Source organism: Triplophysa rosa, linkage group LG22 (genome assembly GCF_024868665.1).
Source record: "Triplophysa rosa linkage group LG22, Trosa_1v2, whole genome shotgun sequence".
NCBI classification, from domain to species: Eukaryota; Metazoa; Chordata; class Actinopteri; order Cypriniformes; family Nemacheilidae; genus Triplophysa; species Triplophysa rosa.
This window is the reverse complement of record NC_079911.1, coordinates 14,316,610-14,336,294: the sequence shown is the minus strand read 5'-3', so window position 1 is coordinate 14,336,294 and position 19,685 is coordinate 14,316,610. Positions and strand designations below refer to the sequence as shown.

The window sequence follows — 19,685 nt, the reverse complement described above, 5'->3', positions numbered from 1 at the left end:
TGCAGAGAGGTTGTTAGGTTGTGGTAGAAAGTTGAATAATTTTTTTTTAATAAAACAAGTGCATAAAATAATAACTCGTAACTTACAAACTCAAAATGAAATGCACTTGAATGAGTAAATGATAAAGAACAACAATATGTGTCAGTGATAGTATAATAATATTTGCAAATGTATTACATTTATTTTAGGATTATTTAAACATTTATTTGATGTTAACATTAAATACATATAATATACATATACATAATACATAAAGGGGCAGTTTCCTGGACAGGGATTATTTTAAACCAGGAATAGGCCTTAGTTGAATTAAGGTTTTTAAATAGTTTTTAAAAACATACTTTACAAAAAACATTACTTTGTGCATCTTGAGACAAAACAATCGCACTGATATTTTAAAATATGTCAGTGTAGGTGGTTTTTGATCAAGACACCTTAAACCCTGTCCAGGAAACCGGCCCATAGAGTTTTATATAGGTTATAAGCACTCCTGTTTCTCTTCTCTACCAACTTTTTTTCTCTCAGTTTCTCTTATTCTCTCTTCTGTTCGGCCCTTTTCGGTTGCATCTTGAGGGTAGTTTCAATGTAATCCTATCAGGCTGCGTGTTATGAGAATACACATAGGCCTGCTCAATATGACATTGGAGGGTTTGCTTCCTTTTGTAAAGAAAGGTCAGGGAGCACTTGTGTGGCATCTTGGTCTCATTCACAATCTAATCCTGCTCTATTTTCAAAGGAAATTAATTGCTTTCGTTAAATATGATGGTGCTTTTGTTGATTATAAATGTCAATGTTTTTATTTGGTTGTGTTTACAAGCTCAGTTTAGAGACAACGCAAATGTCAGGAGTTTGAATCTCTGAGAACACACATACTTTTAAATGCAGTGCAAGTCTCAATGGATAAAAGCATTTATCCATATGCATACTGTAAATGTGAACATCTTAGGTGTTGATGGAGCATTCATTTTTATCGTTGAATTTTTGGTCTTCTGAACTGAGAAACTTGGATTGTATGATCACATAATACAGTGATGTAACATTGAACTTTATCCTGTAGTCATCTCAAAGCTTAAAACTCTCCACTGATTCTAGAGCTCAGTGAATTCCATCTCTTGGTTCTGGAACTCTGTCCCAGTGTTGGCATGTTCCTCATTAGCATGGTCCCTTCATTAGCTCTGTTAAGGTCTGGGGGGGCCAGGCTCCTCTTTGTTCTCTGATCCCCCGTTAGATGATGCCAGGCATCCTCGTCCATCACTCTGTCATTGGTTGATGCTCTTGGGGACTTGACCATACCAGCCCATGCATATTCAACCAATACCCCACAAGCCCCCTAAAGCAGGACAAATGTGGCCCTGGTAAGGGACCCACCCGGTGCCACGTCAGCCCCCTCAAAATATTAAAATGCACTAATAAAGAGCACATGGAATCCCTTCAGTAATGGGCCCCATGAGAACGGCTGAGCAATTAAAGGCCTCGTGCCTTATACGATCACCTATCATTCATGCGCAGAATGGACACGCTCGTACATTACGTATTGCGTGGCTTCTTTATGTTTTGTATTGAGTATTGTTGTGTTTTTTCACCAGTTAATCTTTTTTCCCCAAAGCAAAAATTTGTTTCTAATAAGATATGGCTTGAGTTATTGGTTATTGTTGGAGGAATTATTCGCACGCCACTCCAAGCACAATCCAAATTTGTTTTGTCCTTTCTAAGATTCTATTGCACAAATGGAGGGATGTGTTTTTATTCGAATCGCGTGAAGGGAAAGACCTCAATAAAAGGGTCTTATTAGAAAAAGAACTGATGTAATGAGTTGGATAAAGTAAAGCCTTCTCTGCATTTGGTATTCCAGCGCCGCGTTTGTTATTGCTAGACAGGAGCAAATTGATACAAATAGAGGACAAAGAAAATACTCAGGGCGTCGTGACTGCAATGTAATGCTGTTTTTCCAAGTGTGTGAAAATAGCCAGAAATATGGCTTTGCTGTACACTAAAAAAGAACACCACGGGATGTAGCATACGTAATATGTATTTCAGGAAACTTTTCATTGTGTTTGGCAAACATAAGCTTGATAGCGTATGCAGGGGCACATAGGTTGGCTCTGCACTTCAGCCCTCTTTAGAAAGTTGATTGTGCGTCAAATTGTGACAAGGGTGCGATGATGATGTGAATGAAAAGATGTGAACTTAATTACAAGGCTCTTCGCATTGTGTGTGAGTGGGTTAGGGAATAAGCATTGTGTTTGGAGTGTGACGGGGGTCCTTGGGGATACAACACTCACCCCTGTTGTGTTCTTACTTTGTAATCAGTTTGTCAGCGTGTGTGCGTGTGTTTGGGGAGGGTAGTCTCCTGTTAATAGCCTCCTATACAGTGATGATATTAGGTACAGCGTTTTGACATGTGATAATATTTATCGTGTTTGCACCAACAAACAAAAAGTGAAGTGTAAATTGGTTTTGAAATCGTTTTTGATCTGTCTTTGGTGCAGTCTTGTCCTCTTGTACTGAAGCGGACTTCTATAAAACAGTTCCTCAGATCTGTGAGAAATGTCATTATTTCTCTATCGTTTCCGCTGAACGTCATTAGCTTGCAGTCTCAGGGCAGGGTCTTAATAGCTTCAGTGTGAGAGATCTGAGGAAAAGCGATGGCAGGTCTCAGACTTTACCTGGAGGATGTCAGCAGGAGATGGAGCCCTACCGGCCAGTTCTTTCACTTGTTTAAGTAATAAAAGAGCTGCTCGCTTCCATTATAATCACCCCAGAACTTTAGTAGACTGGGATCTGGAGGGGTGGGTTTAGGGGAGGATAGGTCTAATTCGAGAGGGATGTTAAGCTGGTTTACAGCTTGTACCCTGAGGAGATTGAAAGGGCAGCAAAATGGACATGAGAGAGGGGGCTGAAACACAAAATAGGGTCTAGAAGCACGTCTATGTGAAGTTTAATGCAATTTCAAAATGAAGAACTGTTTTTAGTCTTTGTTTAATTGCTTGGTGCAAACCAGAGTTCGTATCCACTTTTTGTATCCAAAGTTTGTGAAACTGACCAAACAAACCCAACTCTGCCGTTAAATTGACACAAGTTCACACTAAATGTTCTATTGTAACGAAATAAAAGTAAAATAAATATTTTTTGTCTTTTAATCCTAATGTTATTTGTTTAGTTATTTGACCCAATATAGTCTGTGTACACGGTGGAGGCGGTGGTATTTATTTACTTAGTTCATTGTTGTTTGAAACTAAATTAAACTGCGAGCAAAGCAAAACTCACAAACCGTTTCCCCAAACCGCCAGAAGGCTTTTCATCGTCTGCAAAGCAACTTTTAATTTTCCAGCGCGTGATCACCGTGGACACAGTTAACCAAGCGAGCCCTCCACATTTGCATCCGGGAAGGAGGGAACGCAAAAATAAGCTAAATAAATTGAGTCAGTAAGGCTGAAGACGAGCAAACCTCATTGTCCTGCCTGTTAATCATTCGCTCACCCCTCTGGCTTCAATAAAGGGTTATAAAAGAGTATAAAAGAACAATTTGGGCAGCCCAGCTGTGAATACCCAGCCCATCAGATACACAATAGTTGAGTGACAGCCACCGTAATTTAGTGTGTGATCTCGGAAACGCCCCCCTCTCCTTCTCTTTGTTTAACTCGTCCAGCAGTGGGACTTTCCCCACTTGGCCAGATGGGCAAATCCATAATGCAGAGAAGGGTTTAGTAGAGCCCCCCCCAACCCCTTCATCTTTCCAGCGCACCCCATTCTAGCTTCACAAACTAGCCCATTACGGGCCAATGGGGGCTCCCTCTCGGCTAATTAAGCGCAGCTTTGCTAGCGCCTCGCGCAATGGGTTAGCGACCCCGTTGAAGCTCCAGCACCTGGGGATGCTACCTGTTACTGTACCTCTCCAGTCAACCCTGCGGTGGGGTCTCAGCTGTTGGGGACGGGCCCCTGGACAGAGCTGACTGGTGATGCATGGTGCTCTTATTGCATTGTGCATACACTGTTTTTCTAGCACACCCGATGGGCGGTTCGGCGAACAATAGGCAGGCGGGTTCTGTTCATCAACAACCGAGCTATAGGTCAACTAATTCTGTCACATATTCTCCTGGCATGTCTAGCAGGCCTATACGCACGTAGTGGAATTTATAGTTGAGTGTTTAGATATTTTTTGTTATATTTATCTGCACACTATATGAGATTAATAGACATGTATTCCTCACCCTTTGAAACAAATCTCATTTTATGCTGAGCTTTCACTTCCCCAGATGCAATTGATCTTCGGCGCAGAGTTACGAACTCAACAAACAAGATGGTATCTCTCAAATGCATGGCGGCGCTTTGTAAGGATTTGCTCAATGACAACAGCTGTTCCATTGGCAAATTGCCTCGCGAATAAGTCGAAATTCTTCTCCGAGGGACTTGATCAGACAAGCATTGATTTTCCGCAAGGTTAATTCACCTGCAGAGGTCTGTCCTTCTCCGCCAGCCGCTGAAAGGCATTTTTCTCGAAGCCAAGCCAATCACTGCCCTCCTCTTCCCTTTCACTTCAGTGAGAAAACAAAGAGTTCATCTTTCTTCAACAGTCAATACCAGAGCACTTTTCTGTCAGGCCGTGTGTGGATTGAGATGAACACTGCTCTACTCGAACTGAGATACACTGATTGTATAAGAGACCGGGGGGCTTTTAAGTGTGTGTGAGGTCTTTAAATAGTGTGAATGCTAAAGAGATTCAAAGCCAGTTATTTGCTGATGTAAGCTTAACGTTTGAGACTTTGCTTAAGACGCAGACATGAGCCAGACATGGTCTGCAGGTTTTTTAAATTATCACCTCATTTTGCAATGGGGTGTTCTATGCATATTTAAATGAGCCTTTTCACAAATTAGCTTTTTTCATGTGTATTAAAATAAGGGATTGAGGCACAAAAATGGATGAAAATGCAAATGCTTGAAAGGCATGAATCATGGGGGCGTGTTTTCAAGTTAATATCCGTGGGGTTACGGCTAATTGTGCCTTTGTTGCCCGATTACGCTGAGTTTGCTCAGGGTTTACGGAGAGTTAGCTCTGTTGACTAAACCAAAGGGTTTGTTTGAGATCTCGCCACCTTTGCCCCCAAAGAACCCCAAACCGCCTAGTGGCGAATATTCCCTTGGTACCCCAGCATATTGGTTATGTCACCCTAGCTTGCCTCCCTGTCTTAACATTCACAAAAGAAAGAATTAGGATATGTGCTTGTCAACATAAGAGCGTAATTGTGAAGTTGAGGAGTGATGTTTGCTCTGGCGTCTTTTGAGAAACAGGCAAAGAACTATGGCGTGGTGGGGCTCTCAAGAGACGGTCCACGTTTTGCTCAGTGGCTGGATTTAGAAGAAAAGAGACCAATTATATCATTTGGCATATGGGCAGGGCTGCCTAATGATGAGGAAGACCAAATGCTTGGCAATCAAAGGTCACAACTTGTTTGTGCCCGAGCCAAAAAAAGCCCAATTACAAAAAGGGCTTTTACCCTGCTGGAGCTTTTACATCCAGCTGTGGAATCTGGTGGCTACACCTGGATTCTGGGCTCCCCCGGATCACCAATCTGTCAGATGGTTCTCCCACCGAGCTGCAGCCAAACAAAACCGGGTTCAGCTCGTCGCCCAAACCTCATGACAGGACTAACACGTGCATCCCCGCAGAGAGTTACCAGACTTGGGCACAGCTGCTTTGGACAGCCCTGGCACGGCTTTCCAAGCTGGTGGTGGTCTTTATTATCTAAGCTGGAGGTCTTTTGAGAAAATAATGTGTCTCCCTTATATCCAAATTCTAGACAGAGCAGACTCTATATCTTTCACCAAAACAGGGTGGCATGTGTCAGCTCGCTGCGTGCTTGGAAACTCACTTGTCAACATGCCCGCTGATTATTCTGCTCTTAAATCATGTGTATAACCCCTCGGTTTTGTTACATGAATTATTTAGCATCTTCCCGTTTGTATAATACAAGCTGAATATGTTCACAGTGAGGTTATTAAACAGTTCAAAACCTGACATTTTGGCTAACAGAAAAATTCATATATCCTCATATTTTGATAAGTGCTTATACATTGATCCTCACGGCTCTGAAAACCAACAGCGGTTGGGGCAGAGTTCGATAAGATCACGAAAACACAAATAAAAGTGGCTCGCACAAAGAAATAGTCAAATAGTCTTTCAAGAAAACAAAGAGACTGTCTCCTCTCTGCTCTTCCGGTGGTGTAAAGCTTTATCAATGTGCTGCCGGTCTACGCGTCTTTTAATTGAGTCGGGCTGATTGCGGCCGAGTCCACAGAGAATGTGGAAGAATTTGTGGTAATGAGTGTTCGATTGCGACAACGTCGAGCAAGTAATGGGAAAACAGTGCCGGTGCCGTTGCCGTCTCGAGCGTGGTATTGATTTTTCTCACAGAGCTCTTCAGCCGTGATGTGACTGTTAGCGAACTGTTTTAAAGGACCGTATAGGATTGCTGGGAGAACGGATGACTTGTGCTTAAAACAGCGAGGTGCCACTGCTATAGACTTTGTAAATGGCATAATAAAAGGACAGCTACTTTGGAGTGCACTGCATTGTGTCAACATAATCTTGTGATTGGCGTACTGTGGATGTTGCCGTGAATAATAAAAATACAAGAGGGCACTTTGTAGCTGAAATAGGAAAATCAGCTAAACAGAAGATGGTATTCACATATATTTGACTATAGTGTACTACACAAACATTGAAAAGTCAGATGTATGTTTTGGAGAATACATTAACCTTAAAGGTTTTTCTATTAGGATAGTGAACTTTATAATGTTGGGAGATCAGGAGAAAAGAAGATGTTTGAAAAAATGTAAATTTCTGACGCTATAATATGGGTTATTGCCCTTGAGAGAATAATAACTTCACATTCCGCTGTCCAACTAGGAGATTATATGATCATAACAAGATCGTTATACTCTCCCTAACCCAAGGCACTTTATTTCCAAGACTTATTATTCATGTTTTATGCTTCAAATAAATAGTTCAGTTCTGTTTGGTGTTAATATGATGAAGGTTTTCAGTGTTGTATCTTGCACGTGTAAGCCTTATTCTTTAATGTCATGTTGTGTGCATCATTGCTGAAAACGCAAAGTTCCAATAATTTGAAAATCCAACATTCAGTGATCATGCAAGCTTTTGATTTGGAACTTTTTTTTAAATCAGAGAAAGCTTGACAGCAAGAGAAAGTCTACTGTATCTGTTTCTGAGAGAAGTAGGTTAAGATCTTCCCGTTTCCATAGCTACCATGTTCAGTGTATAGTGGGATCTATTGACAAACTGATTGTGATGCGTTCTCATAGAAAATATCTCAATTCTTTCTCCCTAATAGTGAAATTAATGGAGAGCAAATTGAGATTTGAGAAGTTGCTACCCTCAGTAATTTTACATGTTTTGTAAAAGATTGACAGTGACAAACTGTGCTCAGATTTGCCAAGATATGATATTCCCATACCATATTGTCAAGTGTTTCAACTTCAAATCTCTAACAGCTTGTTTCAGTTTTTTTTTCATTATGATATTACAATTTTTAAAAGATTATTAAAGGGATAGTAAGATATTTTGAACATTGGCCCCCATTGACTTCTATTGTATGGACACAAAACCACTGAGACATTTCTCAAAATATCTTCTTTTGTGTTATACAGAAGAAATAGTCACATACAGGTTTTGAACCAAATGTGTAAATAAATGATGACAGAATTTTCATTTTGAGGTGTACTGTCTCTTTAACAATGACACAAACTGTGCTCAGATTTGCCAAGATATGAGGTGAACTCAAATGTTTCTCATCAAATATATGATCTCATCAACTTGATCGAATATACCTACATTTATTGGTAACCCTTTACCATAACATTGTATTTGTTAACATTACTAATGCATTAGCTAAAATGAACAAACACTGATACTTCACCAGTAATTCATCTCAGTTCATGTTAATTTCAGCATGTTCTCATACATTTTTAAAATAAAATGTTAATTGTTAACATTTGATTTGTTAATGTTTGCTCACTGTGCATTAACTATTGTATTGGCATTTACATCAACTAATACATGCTGAAAAACTGTATTGCTCATTGTTAGTTCATATTAGCTTATGCATTTACTAATGTTTACAAATACAACCTTATTTTAAAGTGTTTCCTGTATATCTCTAACTGCTTGTTTATGTTTTTCTTTTTTTAGGAGAAACCACAAAGTTGATGCATTTAACTCTTTCTAGTCTTCTGTGCAATTTCTGAGCATTTACATATTTCAGAATTTTAAAGGCCTCACGTCCAAAAAGTAATATTTAGACAGTAGCATAATGGAGTCGCCTACTTCCAGACATTGTATTTTGTAATGCACCGTATAAATATCACATTATATCTTTATGATAATCATTCAGCCCTGTGAAATATATCATCGTAGTGTGGTATTACATCTGATACCATCAATGCCCAATGATATTGCCACAGTTCTTTTGAGTGAGAATTTGTCAAATCCCTCTAACTCAGTGAAGATTGGCACCCCATGTTGAAGCCTTTGGCACAACTACCCCATGAATACAAAACATCACCAAGTGAAATGGGGGGCTGGGCTCAAAAAACTTCCTCTCCAAAAGTGCTTGATGGGGGTCGTCACACCAACTTTGTACCATGGATGCGTCCCTTTGTCTGGCGATGAGCAAGGGAAGGGCCGCACTAATGGGTAACACACTGATTCTGTCAGCCGCCGAATACATAGCACATGAGTCCAGCGAGTCCGGGGCGCGCAGCCGAGCACACGCACATGCATTCACATACATACATGCATGCACACGCATTATCACGCAGCGATCCCTGCGCCCTCCTGCTGAGTGTTGTGTGGACATGCACAAAAGCTTTTCCTCACAAGAATGACACTGGTGATGTGCATATGGTGATGAGTGCAAGTAAACAGATGGAGGGAAATGTTAGTTTTTAAAAGTGTGTGGATGAAACGCTATTTGTTTCACATTCTGATAGTTGCTTACAAAGGAGGAATCTGTTCATTCGAAGATCAGACGCACAAACGGAAGCTGTAAGAATAATAACAGATCGACTAAAGAAATGACTAAATCAGCATTTGAGCAGCTGTTTCTTACCAGGAGAAAGTTTTTTCTCTTTGATTGCTCTTTAAAAACAGGAGATATCATGGAATCTCAGATGGTTATTTAAAATTCTTGAAATAATAGACACAAATGAAACAATTGTTATCATAAGATATATAATAAATGTGGATAACATAGCTTTTAGGTAATTAGGTAATAATTGCATTTTATGGAGAAATTGATGAGAAGTGTTTGAGTTCATATTGTAATCGCTGACTTTTGGTTTTACCCTTTAGTGTTTGCGCAAATTTGAGCACAATTTGAGATTTCAAGAGGACACATGTAATAATAATTTAGCCTTTTTCTATGATGCAGGAGATTTCTCCATTTGCTCTCTAAATGGTGCTTAATGGAATAGTTCACCAAAAATAAAATTTTGTCACCCTCATGTTATTTAACGCATGTATGACTCATTTTTTCTGTTGAACACAAAATAATATAATTTGAGAAATGTTTGTTTTGTGTCCATACAATGGAAGTCAATGGGGGCCAATGTTGTTTGGTTACCAACAGTCTTCAAAATATCTTCTTTTGTGTTCTGCACGAGAAAGAAAGTCATACATGTTTTTAATGACATCACGGTGAGTAAATGATGCAACTACCTTCATTTTTGAATGAACAACCCCTTTAAGACATAACTGAGATATTAAAGAGATCTCATTTTTGACTTTTCTTTCCTATGGCTAGAGAAACCGTTTCAAAGCAATCTCTTTTAGGATTTCGTACACATATCAAAGCCTTCCGAGAATTGCCCACAATTTCTTGAAAAAGTCTATTACTGTAAGAACACATCACAGTGTGAGATCACAGTTGGCTCCTTGTTGTGAAAAGACAATGTAGCAGTAATTGACACATCAGCTTTCACCATATTGCCAGACGGCTGGAGTTTGTGCTGCCTCATGTTTGTTTGTTTGCGTGAGCATGCGTCTGCGAGAATGCGTTCGTGTATACCTATCTGCCGGCCGGTTTATTCTCCTGTTTATCAATGCCTCCAGGGATGATTATTAATCCAATAATTAAACATTTATTGCCGACAGCACCTGCTCTCCCTTCTTTTGGTGACCCCTGGGGACTCAATCACACCATCACAGGAAGCCAGAGGATGAGAGAGGGAGGGATGAGAGAGCGAGAGAGAGAGGAGGAGAGGGTGTGAGATGGAGCGAGAAGCAGTGGGAGGGGTTGGGAAAAAGAGCAGCATTTCGGTAGGGTCATCAGATAGCCAGATTCTTTTACACGAACGAGGTGTTTTTGTGCTGGAGGACAAACGCGTGTGAAGTTATGTGACAAAGGACAAAAGAAGAGGACGATTTCAACACGTTCCACGACCGGAGAACAACAGGGGAATGGAAGAGGGGTGCCCCCCTCATTGAGACCCCCCAAGCGATATGAACTAATGAGAAAAGTTTCAATTTACTTTTTTGAACACCTGATTTAGACTTTTACTGCTGAATTTGCGCACAATTAGAATTTTCCTACAGGACTGAACTGAAGAAAAACACTTGCTTGTATCTTTCTGGGAGACTCAGATATCCTCTTTCAGCTTCGTTCAAAGAAGCAAAAGACCATCAAACGCACTGAAAGAGAGAGAGGGTAGAGCACATATAGAGAAGAGGGGTAGCATTCCCTCTGTAGCTGAAGCAGAGATGCTGCGGTACCTGATAAAGACGCTCCTGCAGATGAACCTTTTTACCGATACCATCCGTGACGCCACCAATGGAACTGACCTGTTCTTCAACATCTCCTCCATCCCTTCCTTTAACTCGTCTATGCTGGACTGGGCCAACCTTACCGGCGTCAATGGTGAGGATGCAAGAGCATCATTTTTTTCTTAATATTTCATTGTAGTGTCCTGTTGTGATTTATCGAGAGAAAAACTACAGTAGATCTTTTCAATAAGATTCTGTATGTTAACATAAATGAATGCTGAGGTCATGAACTAACAGTCTTTAAATCTTTGTTAGTGTTAATTTTGAAGTATAGGGAAGTTGTTTTATTGTTAGTTAGTGTTGGATCGTAATACATCAGCTAATGTTCATTCACAATCATAAGTGTTATATTTTGCATTTATATGCCAATTCTGTAAATTCTGTCGTTCTTTGTTATGAGTATACAAGCTTATTGTACGGGGTTAACAACTACAACTAAAAACACAAGCATAAGATACAGTATTATTGACTATAGCGAGATTTAAATCGTTAGATGTGTGCATGATCTGTCACTGTATCCCAGAACTTGTGTTACTCAGATCGTCTAAAAAAGTTTTGTTCACAGATAGCTGATGTGAATTCTGTGTATTTTTTTATTTTATTTGATGGCTATGATTCTCAATTATTGTGATAAGTAATTGATGATAGAATGAATGAGTTTGGTGATTGCTGAGATATTTATGGTCACTATTAAACTGACTGGTTAAATGAATATGAGTCACGAGCGCTAAAACTGTCAAACCGCATATGAGAAGTCAGTTTATCTGCTTTTTGAATTAGATTTATAGGAGGCATGCTGTGTAATATATACATTCAAAGTACATATAGCTCCAGTTCCGAGTACTGCCGTGTTTGTTAAATTTTCGAAAGTATTGCTGGACATTAATGAGATGCTTCATTTTATTTTGTAATCAATCAAACAGATCCATAATAAAAACTGATGCTAATTCAGTTATACAGACATTGACTTTCTATTCCCATCTGTGCCTTAGGGAAAAAAGTATTTCTGTAAAAAGTGTAGGTCTGTTTTACATAAGCTTTCTGTATGCAAGAAACACATTCTTCTGGATTCTGAATGACTTGGCGAATCTGTATGGATGCGTTTCTTCCATTGTCACAGAATGTGTCAAAGTCTATTTGGCAGCAGGCACTTAAGCAACGTGTGTAATGGGATCTCCCGCTGTGTCGTTCTCCTCAGAGGAGGTAATGACAGGGAGTCCAGTGAGCCTGTGTTTGGGTTAAGGTAATTGGTAGGAGGTTATTTTACCTTGATGCTCATTTAACGAGCTTTCATGTATGTCACACTGTTCAGATCAATAGCACATACTTCCTAAACACACGCCTCCATTCATACTCATCACAGTCTCACACTTATTTTCTTTCATCTCAACAACTTACTTTCTGTACCGAAGCTCAACTGACAAACATGTTTTTGCTTCCTTTTTTTGAGATATCTGATCTTTCTTTCTTTCTTTCTTTCTTTCTTTCTTTCTTTCTTTCTTTCTTTCTTTCTTTCTTTCTTTCTTTCTCTCTTTCTTTCTCTTTTACTTTTCTCTTTTTCTTTTTTGCTGTTCTATTTTTCTCTATTATTTTCATTCTTCTACATTACTCTTCTCTTTCTCTTTTTTTGTTTAATTCCTTTTCAGTTCTCTCTCTCTTTTCTTTTCTCTTTCTTCCCTTTTCTCTCTCTCTCACACACTTCTTTCTTTCTTTCTTTCTTTCTTTCTTTCTTTCTCTCTTTCTTTCTCTTTTACTTTTCTCTTTTTCTTTTTTGCTGTTCTATTTTTCTCTATTATTTTCATTCTTCTACATTACTCTTCTCTTTCTCTTTTTTTCTTTAATTCCTTTTCAGTTCTCTCTCTCTTTTCTTTTCTCTTTCTTCCCTTTTCTCTCTCTCTCACACACTTCTTTCTTTCTTTCTTTCTTTCTTTCTTTCTTTCTTTCTTTCTTTCTTTCTTTCTTTCTTTCTTTCTTTCTTTCTTTCTTTCTTTCTTTCTTCCTTCCTTCCTTCCTTCCTTTCTTTCTTTCTTTCTTTCTTTTTCTATAACTGTTTTCCTCCATTACTCTCCCATGCTTAACTCTGTGCTCTGGACTCCCTGGTAACTTGTAGTTTCATACCAAGCTGCTTTGTGGAGATAGAGGGATTGACTGAAACGGTGAGAAAAAAGGAGGAGAGGGTCTTTTTTCAGAGGTGGACATGTACACTAGGAGGTACATTTGCTTGTGAAATGTAACTCAGAAAAGAAGCTTATCTCAGCTTGTGTTATCTGATTCACTGAGCATTGATAATACTCAGACTGTAGCACCAGCGAGACCACTGCTGCCACTATGTGTGTGTGTTTGAGAGAGAGAGTTTGGATGCTACATGATCAAAACCAGTGCATCCCTTGTCCTTTTCCCTGAACACTGCCAACACAGCATTGATTGAAAGAAAACGCACACACAAACACACACACACACACACACACACACAGCCCAACACTGGGCAACACCTCTCCATCTGCTGACAGATATGAATTAGAATTTTGCCTCCTGCTGCGTGTGTATTGTAGAGGACGTTTTTATTTGGCCTCTGTCCGTGCATTTTGAGCCTGCTGAGATCCTTATTAATAGCTTTGGCATTGTCTAAACTGATTGTTATTGCACTGGCACGTTTCCTTGTATTAGCATTTTTATTAGTTGTATCAATGTTTAGTTTATAAACTTAAAGATCAAGTCTTTTACTATAGCATATATAAAAATGTTAGACATGACATGAAAAATAATGGGTTCATCAGAGCATCACATTGTGTATAATAAAGTCTATATGAGTTTATGGGTACTTGAGTGGTGTGTGTGTGTGTGTGTGTGTGTGTGTGTGTGTGTGTGCGTGCGTGCGTGCGTGCGTGCGTGCGTGCGTGTGTGTGTGTGTGTGTGTGTGTGTGTGCATTGGCATCCTTATTAGTGTTTCTAGAGATCAAATGGAGCACGGCCAGGTCTATTACATACAGCCTATTTTTGAGTGTTTCATATTTGTGATGTTGACCAATAAGCTTGTCCACTGCAGTCACCATTACATTGTGCTGAATTCTATAAGAGGAGTACTCAGCCTGCTGCCGAATCGAAGATGGGCTAAAAATCAATAGCGCCTGATGATTTCAACCCAGGAAATAAAGGCGAATTCACATAGACATGTCTAGGACTCTTCTGGTGTCGGTGTGTTTTTGTTAACAGTGGCACACTTTATAGTTATTTTCACAAGTTACTGTAGCTCAACTGGTAGAACGATGAACCAGAAATAACAAAATCATGAGTTCGTTTCCAGAGAAAGCACAATGTCTGTCAACTTTGGATCAGCAGTGAGGTATAGATGCACAACGAAAATAAATTTTTCAAAAATTAACCTCATGGTATATTAAAGGTGTATTAACTAAAATCTTTATAACATTTTTAAAGTTTAGTTTTAAATAAACTTCTCCAATAAGCATCTTTGCATATATACGTATCTTTTCATTTTCGCTCCGGAGAGCATGAACGTCCACCCACCTTTGATTCGGTTTGTGTAACGGTCTCTGTTTTTCAGAATGGTAATTGACCCAACGCAGGAAAATGAAATTTTCATTGACGATCCCGCCTGTCACGACAGCTTATTTCAATGACTAATCTGACAATGAATATAAATTCATGAAAACGCAATGAATTCTGACAGCAAATGACTTTGGTCATGTGAGGGAGCGCATTGCACCTGAGCCCGTGAGCTTCCAATGGAATCCTGAGGCTTTGCGGTTCTGTGTGTGAATGTGTCGAATATACACGTTATAATAAAGCCGTTCAGTTTCAATGTATGACAGAGCCGGTGACAGCCTGTCCTCCCGCTTTATAAATCTCAATTAGTTTGTCCGTAAACATACTGTATTTTTGAGGCCGTATAAATTAGATGGTGGATTTGATTCGGTCCAAGCCTAGTCAGCGTTTTCATGCTGTGCTGTTCTTTAGGATATGTATCATTTCTTGCTGGCCTATTGGGTCCTAATGTGTAATGTCATAAACCGTGACACAATGAATGTTTGTACAATAACAAAAGTGCTTTATAATCAAACAGTGCTTTATGTCCTTTTATCAATCTCGGAGTCTGTAGGGGGCTGATTCCATGTTCTCTAATTGGCTGTGTTGTTGTCGGGGGTAACGGGGCCGTGTTCTAATCCCGCTGTGCTAATGTGTGTGTTTGTGTGCTCACAGAGGTCAAGTGGGCTCAACCCTCCCTCATCTCACGTGTCTTTTATTCCCTCCGGGTGTAGACAAGGCATCTTTGAAGCAGCAAAACTCTTATTTATCATGGTTTGACGCTTGTACATCTTCATACTTGTTCAGGTCTGTTAGCATTCTTACATGTAAATGGATAATGGGGAGAGATTTAAAAACATATGCTGCTTAATCGTCCTTTCAAACATTTAGCATGGTATCTATAGTTTTCATAAAGGTGACTGGAGGATTCTGGAAGCTTAATATGAAGAGTTCAGATGCAAAACCCCGTCCGTCAGACAACTTTTTAACAGGCTCCTACATTACATTTTTAGACCGGTCAGAGTGTGGTATTTAGCGTGTTTTTTAATTATTTGAGTAACGTATACTATGTGTGGAGAGCATTCACTCAACATGGTAATCTCATTTTTGACAGAGGTGGCTTTTAGAGGGTTTTGTATCTGAGCTCTTCACATTTTGCTATGGTTTAGTAATAATAACTGTAGCTATACAGTATTGTATTGAAAACTATGGATACCATACCATTTTATTTTAGAAGTCTTGGTTCTGTCAGAGGAATGTACACAGGATGCTCGACTTGTTTATTTTAAGTTTAACTAGTTCATTTAAAGTTGGATTAAAACAGTGTTTCTCAACCAATAGGGGGCCTCAAGATGACTTAAAGGAACAGTTCATCCAAAAATGAAAATTTGCTGGACACAAAGATACATAATATGGAAACAAACAGTTTTGAGGCGCCATTGTAGAAAAAATGTTATTTAAAATGTCTTTAATCCTGTTAAACACAAAAGAAGATATTTTTATGATTGTAAGGAAGCAAACCGTGTTGGAGCACTTTTGACTACCATTGTCATTTTTCCTACTATGGTAGTCAATGGTGGCCAAGAACTGTTTGGTTACAAACATTCTTCCAAATATCTTTTTTCTGTGTTCATCAGAACAAAGAAATGTATAAAAATTTGGAACAACTTGAGGGTGAGTAAATGATGACAGAATTTAAATCTTTGTATGAACTGTCTCTTTACAACAAGCAAGACAAAACAAGTACTAAAAAGGCTAAAACAATTAAAAACCAACATATTTCTTAGTATTTGCTTATATTTGGGTAGTTGACACATAAATGTGTCCTATGGTGTGAAACCAAAATTGTAGAACAAAAAACTAGCAGCGATTTATCTTCATTGTTTTTTTAGTATACATTTTAATTTTTAAGTTTGTTTTCTAAACTTCCCATTAAAGCTCTAGAATTTTTTATTGGGTAGAAATTGTGATTGGGGCTGATTGTATTTTCAATATTGCTGTGGACAATGGAACTCAAGTGCCAATCAGAATGAAGTAGTGAAACCATTCATTCAGAAGCTCATTATCTGTGTACTGAGGCCGTTTATGGGTAATCATGTCTAGATAACCACATGTTTATCAAACACAGGTAAAGCTGTAGTTCTGCTATGACCATTGCTACTTTTATGAATGTTTGTTGGATGATGATAATTTTAAACATTCAAATCGTACCCCTTTTCCTCCTCTGGTATTAGGTGTGCAGTGTTTATAAATGAAACGGCATGGACACAGTACAAATGTTTATTCATTACTAGAACACACCCTGGAATTCAAGTGAGCCTCACATCTGTTGCCATACGAAAAGATGTCACCATCATTAACACACTAATCATATTCGCTGCCTGAGACTCATACACACATAACATTTAGTTCTGTCTTTAGTTCTGTCTGTCTGTCTATCTTTCTTACATTCTGTCTGTCTGGCTATCTTACATTCTGTCTGTCTGTCTGTCTATCTTACATTCTTTCTGTCTGTCTGTCTATCCGTCTTACATTCTGTCTGTCTGTCTATCTTACATTCTTTCTGTCTGTATGTCTGTCTTACATTCTGTCTGTCTGCCTGTCCATCTTACATTCTGTCTGTCTGTCTGTCTGTCTATCTATCTTACATTCTGTCTGGCTATCTTACATTATGTCTGTCTGTCTGTCTGTCTGTCTGTCTATCTTACATTCTGTCTGTCTGTCTATCTATCTTACATTCTGTCTGCCTGTCTATGTTAAATTCTGTCTATCTGTCCATCTGTCTGAATGTCACTTCTTTCTTCTTCTACCTTGCTGTCTGTCCGTCTTACCTATCTGCCTATCTATTTCACACCTCATTCTCTCTCCTCCTACCTAATCTATCTGTCTCTCGCTGCCTCTCACATTATTTCAAGAGATTTCTTTCCCCTATATCAGTCCTTCAGAGTGTCAGGCTATGAATAACATTGTGAAGAGCGACGTGTCATGTAGCAGCAAATGACTGTCATTTCTGCTCCTGCGTGGATAGATGAGATCCCTCAAGCTTAATCAGACACAAACTTATTCTCTCGATGTCCTCCGCAACTCCTCCCTGTTGCCGACAAGCTAATCCTGGGTTTTAATAGCCCCTGCGGCTCCAGATGATATGCAGAGTTATGTACATATCAAAACGTGCATGGAAATCAGCTGCATGGGTGAAGGTGACTAGTGCAGGAAAGGAGGGTTCTCCAAAGACCTGGCAACCCAATGGTGATCGCATGCATATTCAAAGGACTTTAAATGACCCTTCTGCTCAGCTTCTTCACTCGTAGGATTTTAGGGACGTAGTGAAGGGCATTGCTGTCAAAATGTGTCATGGAAGGGAGATTTAGATTATAAAATCATACAAGGATCTAAGCCAATGTTTCATATCATAATAATGAATAGATTACATCCTATTTGAATGTCAGTTTGATTCACGTGTGTCATTACTCTTGAGTAATTGTTTTGAATTGACTGAGTGGTTTTAATGCTTATTTGTGATAGTGTCTGTATTTATGTGTGCATATGAGCAAAATTGTTCGCATACATGCCTCGAGTATGATTGATGACATAGGCCATGTGCTTTTTTTCTCACAATTTATATAAACCTGTCAATCAAACTTAGTTTGAAAACAATTTCTTTTTTTCTCTCGTTCTCTCTCTACCTCTTTCTTTCCTACTTTCAATTTTCCACACTGTATGCAGTCTGATTATATCATTCAATTACAACATAATACATTTCATTAACTTTTCTGTGGCAGAGAAACATAATTTCCTGGAAGCTCAATTGAACGGCGTGTCATTCCTTGTTGTACGGTCCTTTGGGGAAAACTCAAACAGGCGTGAAGTCAATGATAGTGTGGGGTTCGTAGTGGCGCTGATGGAGGGGTCAGAGAGAAGGGTCACGACCCCAAACCCTCCTTCTCATCGTTAGATAGAGCTGAGTTCATTTATTACTCTTTGTATCACACGAGTCAATGACAGAAGTCCGTGATGCCTGTGGTCGAGCAGTCCGGTCCGCAACCCTACACATGTGCCCTCTGCTTTTTTATGCAAATGAGTTTGATCCCTCTAGTCGAACCCGAGAGCCTCGTGCGCTTACACACAGATGTCCATGAGTTAACACGCACTCGGACATTTGCATACGTTTATGCATAATAAAATCACATCCAGTAATGCATATTAAAACCAGTGTTTACCCAGATAAACATGTGGATGTATAGAATTGACATGCATTTGCATGCACATTGCAAATGGGAAGTTTAGCAAACATTTTTTTTACTGTCTGGGCTATTGCAGACCGTGCGGAAATAACCGTCATGAATATTCATGCAGGCGCGCTGATTTGCACAAGCGCAAATCAATTAGATGTTCTTTTTGAAGAGATTAGTAGAAATAATTTTACTGTGACAAGTGGCATACTTGATTAGATGAAAAAGTTTACTGTTTATCACAAAATTTGCTTTTGTCTTTTGACTGCTTTTCATATGTCTATAATGTTGTTTTGAAAACATCAGAAGTCAATTTGATGAGCAAGATTATGTTTAAGTGCATAAAGTGAACAATTCTAAACATTCAAACGATTTCACAATAAAACCAAACTAGTTCTTTTTTAAGTTATCCCTAATGGTCTTGTTATCCTAACAGATTCAGTTTTTAAAAAATTGAGAGACAAAATATTTGTACTTAAAATGTATTGATCACTGCAGGATGTCACTGTTTTTCACATAATATATACAGTGTATTATCTTGTCAACTTAACTTTCTGTCTTTCTCTCTCCTTCTCTTTCTTTCAATTTCCACACTATATGCAGTCTGATTATAACATTTATTTACATCATATATTTAATTATCTTATTTTTTATCGTTTCCTAATTCTTTCTCAATTATAAAGCATGGAGTTTTTTATGAAATCAATTAAATATTTGTACTTTTAAACTTCATTATACATACAGTACATTTATTAGTCATCTACCCAAATACATACATCAGTAATCATGCATAAGAACCTTTGTAATGATTGCAGCTTTAAGAGCAGACATGCGTGACCACGGTTATTCATGCATTTTGATTTATGGCTGTGTGTTTTTCCACCACTCGGCTATTTTAGTCTTTGCCAAGATGTGATTGCAGTGGCTATTGATTGATTAACTTGTATTGCTAAGAGGCCACTGATTAGAGAGAGAGAGAACGGACAGGATGGATGAATCTTTCTTTCTCTATCTGTGTATGGAGAGCTGATGCCTGCGGTGAGCCTCCACCCAGCCAATCAATGTGTATT

The 19,685-nt window shown here is 38.9% G+C and overlaps 1 protein-coding gene across 1 annotated transcript in view; it reads left to right on the top strand.

Annotated features, from left to right (window-relative positions):
* Window positions 1-10,335: 10,335 nt before the first annotated feature.
* Window positions 10,336-19,685, top strand: part of robo3 (roundabout, axon guidance receptor, homolog 3 (Drosophila)) — a 123,238-nt gene continuing 113,888 nt past the window's right edge. Inside the window, exon 1 of the mRNA XM_057321164.1 lies at window positions 10,336-10,934. Within this exon, the coding sequence (XP_057177147.1) occupies window positions 10,778-10,934 (157 nt within the window). The 5' untranslated portion in view covers window positions 10,336-10,777. The remainder of the gene's footprint in view (window positions 10,935-19,685) is intronic.